Source organism: Hevea brasiliensis, chromosome 4 (genome assembly GCF_030052815.1).
Source record: "Hevea brasiliensis isolate MT/VB/25A 57/8 chromosome 4, ASM3005281v1, whole genome shotgun sequence".
Taxonomy (NCBI): Eukaryota; Viridiplantae; Streptophyta; class Magnoliopsida; order Malpighiales; family Euphorbiaceae; genus Hevea; species Hevea brasiliensis.
The window spans coordinates 115,324,574-115,327,867 of NC_079496.1; the positions used below are offsets into that span (position 1 = coordinate 115,324,574).

General features: G+C 33.8%; 1 protein-coding gene across 1 annotated transcript; it reads left to right on the forward strand.

Moving 5' to 3' along the window:
- The first annotated feature begins 236 nt into the window (after positions 1-236).
- Positions 237-2,695, forward strand: LOC110638658 (probable WRKY transcription factor 40). The gene is made up of 5 exons (XM_021789275.2): positions 237-648; positions 748-813; positions 920-1,249; positions 1,377-1,493; positions 1,791-2,695. The coding sequence occupies exons 1-5, from the start codon at positions 574-576 to the stop codon at positions 2,157-2,159; spliced, it is 957 nt and encodes a 318-aa protein (XP_021644967.2). The 5' UTR covers positions 237-573; the 3' UTR covers positions 2,160-2,695.
- The last annotated feature ends 599 nt before the right edge of the window (positions 2,696-3,294 follow it).

Consider the following 3,294-nt stretch of genomic DNA (forward strand, 5'->3'; position numbering starts at 1 on the left):
AGAACGTGGAAACAAAGAAATGGGCGAGGTGATGAAAGGAGCAGAAAGTCGACAAGATAACATATAAAGGTCAACAAGAAGCAACTTTGTCCAAGTTGTATCCATTTTTCTTTGTTTATTAGTGGGATCCTTCCTTTCATTTGACCCTTGACAAGCCAAAGAAATTCAATATTCTTTGCATATCACAAATCACACAATCACCAACGTAAATGACTCTCTCTCTCTCTCTCTCTCTCTCTCTCTCTCTCTCTATCTAATAAAATTAAAGAATGTGGACACACTTCTTCCTTATGAAGCTGACGATTCCAAGATGATGTCTCCTTCCAGAGACTGTTCTATCTCAACCGCTACTTCCACTCACTTTCCTATTGCCTCCCTCCCCACAAAACCCTTCTTCCTTATTCCTTCCGTCTTGATCTGATCTCTTCTATAAATTCAACCTTTCTTCTAGTTTTTCTTTCATTCGCTTGACCATCTCCTGACACTACTTCTTCATTTCAATTTCTTAATTTGCTTTCTTGCACGTATCCACAGAGAAAGAGAGAGAGAGTGAGAACATTTCTTTCAATTGTAATGGAGTCTGCTTGGGTTAACACTTCTATTGACCTCAACATCAACCCTTTCAAGCATAGTGATGCAACATCTCCGGTGAGTGTAACCCAGATTCAGTTTTTAATATTTTTCTTCTTTTTGATCTTTCTTGAATTGTCACGCTCAAGATTGTTTTCTTTTTTTCTTTTCAATCAGAAGAAAGAACTGAAAGAAGGAGATTTTATTGCTGGGTTTGGACGGAAACCACCTGTTATAGAAGAGGTCAGTTCCTATTTATATATATATAGCCACCCTCTTGGAATTCCATGGAATTCCCAAATCCAATAAGCTCTAAATCAGAAACCTGTTGTTTCATTTATATACACAGACTAGCGTTTTGGTTGAAGAGTTGGCTCGGATAAGCACTGAGAACAAGAAGCTAACAGAAATGTTAACTGTTCTATGTGAAAATTACAATGCTTTGCAAAACCATTTGGTTTATCTGATGAGCAAGAACTCCGAGAAAGAGCTACTGGCTGCATCTAGGAAGAGAAAGGCCGAGAGCGAAGATTATAGTAATATGATTGCAATCAATAATAATGGAACTACTGAAAGCAGCTCTAGTGATGAACTAGATTCAACTAGAAGGCCAAAAGAAACCAGCAAAACAAAGATTTCAAGAGTTCTTCTTCGGACAGATCCATCCGATACAAGCCTAGTAAGTCACATCGATGGAAACATTTTTAATGTCGCAGTTGGAGCAAGTGATTTGTATGCAATTTATATCCTTTTTAGCCTTCTTAATTCCCAATATTAAATTCAACTTGGTCTGCTATATTCTTTAGGTTCTGAAGGATGGATATCAATGGAGGAAATATGGCCAAAAAGTTACAAGAGACAACCCTTCTCCTAGGGCTTACTTTAAGTGCTCATTTGCCCCAAGCTGCCCTGTCAAGAAGAAGGTAACAACTGCCTCAAATTAATGATTGCTTATACTTTTTTTTTTCTCCATTGGGTTCAACTGGGATTTTTTTTCTTAATTATATGGATGTGAAATTGTTTCAAACAGAACTGAATAGCAAAAGAAGATTCATACAATCAATTTCAAATAGTTTAGCAGACTTAGTAGTTATTGAGTTTGACTGGGATTCGATTCCGAAATCTCATAGTTTTGCTCGTTAGACTGATTCCTTATGATTAATGTGGAAAGTTTTAGAGTTTCTTATGTATAAGTGGGAAATTTCATTTTTGGTATTCAGGTCCAAAGAAGTGCAGAAGATCCTTCTATCTTGGTAGCAACCTATGAAGGAGAGCACAACCACGTGCACCTTTCGCAGCCGGAATTGTCTTTAGGCTCGAGCCAACACAGTTCAAGTGTAGCAGGTCCAATTCCCACTGCGACCCTTATGAGAGCTTCAGGCCCTGCTGCTACTGTAACTCTTGACTTGATCCAAAATGGAACGCTGGAGAATGCTAAAAAATTAGTTCAAGATACTGAAGCTCCAGCAATCCAACAGATTTTGGCCCAACAAATGGCTTCTTCCTTGACAAGAGATCCGAACTTCACAGCAGCACTTGCAGCTGCCGTTTCAGGAAGATTCAACCAGAGACGGATTGAAAAATTGTGAAATTAGCAGTATCATACGAAATTAAGAGTTAATGCTTTGAGAGATTTTAAAGTAGGCTCAGTCTATTTATTACATTATTGATTTAGTCACGAAAAACATGATAAATATAAGCTTGCTAGGAATTTGTCTTACACTTTTGCATTTAATTTTGTAAGTTAATTAGAGAGCACTAGTGATGTATATAGAAGTTGGAGACATAAATATATATATATATATATTTTCTCCATAACGTTTCTTGGGCAAGGTATTTGATCGATCATTAGCAATTAGTGGAGGAGAAAAGCAATTAGAAAAGGGCAAATTATATAATGCTCTCTGTGCCTATGCACCATCACTCATACAGGACTGAGTTTCAGAAAACTACTTTGTTTGAGTGATCAGTGTTTTGTTTTTTAATGCATCAAGTATATTTAATTTAAACAAAGTGAGAAAGGAAGTCCAAAATGCTGCCAATTTGAGGACTATATGTAATGACATTCCTTTTGCGAACCTCATTGATATATAGAAGTTCTAATTTGGTTCTATTATGTAAATCACTTCAGCATAGGGCTGTCTTGTGATGCTAGTAAAAAGAGATTTTAGTTTCAAAATGATTAAACCAACACTTTTTTCTTTACTAATGTTTAAAAAGGTTAAATGAAACTAAATTGTATAAATTTTATTTAACGATACTTTACAATGGACTATTTTGATTTTTATGCAATATAAAAACGATTCTAATTCAGTTTCGAGTTATTTTTTTTAAGTGAATCCAACTAAATAGACTAGTCCCAACAAATTTCAATTTGATTTCATATTGAAATAGATAATTTTGATTTATTATTAGAAATATCTTAAACTGAATCATATAAATTTAATTTAAAAATAATTAGAAATTGACTATTTTGATTTTAATATGATTTCAAATCAATTTTCATTCAAATTTGATTAATCCCATTTTGAATTTAATGCAATTTAAATAGTGAATCGAATTGAATTATTAAATTTTAATTTTAATTTAAAGGTCAAGTAGGAAAAGTCCAGATTGATCCTTAAAATCTTGTTATAAGAATTTTTTATTATTATATAAAAATTATTAATTTAAAATGAATACTTAAATATTATAATAATAAATCTAGAAGCAAGAAACTGAAGG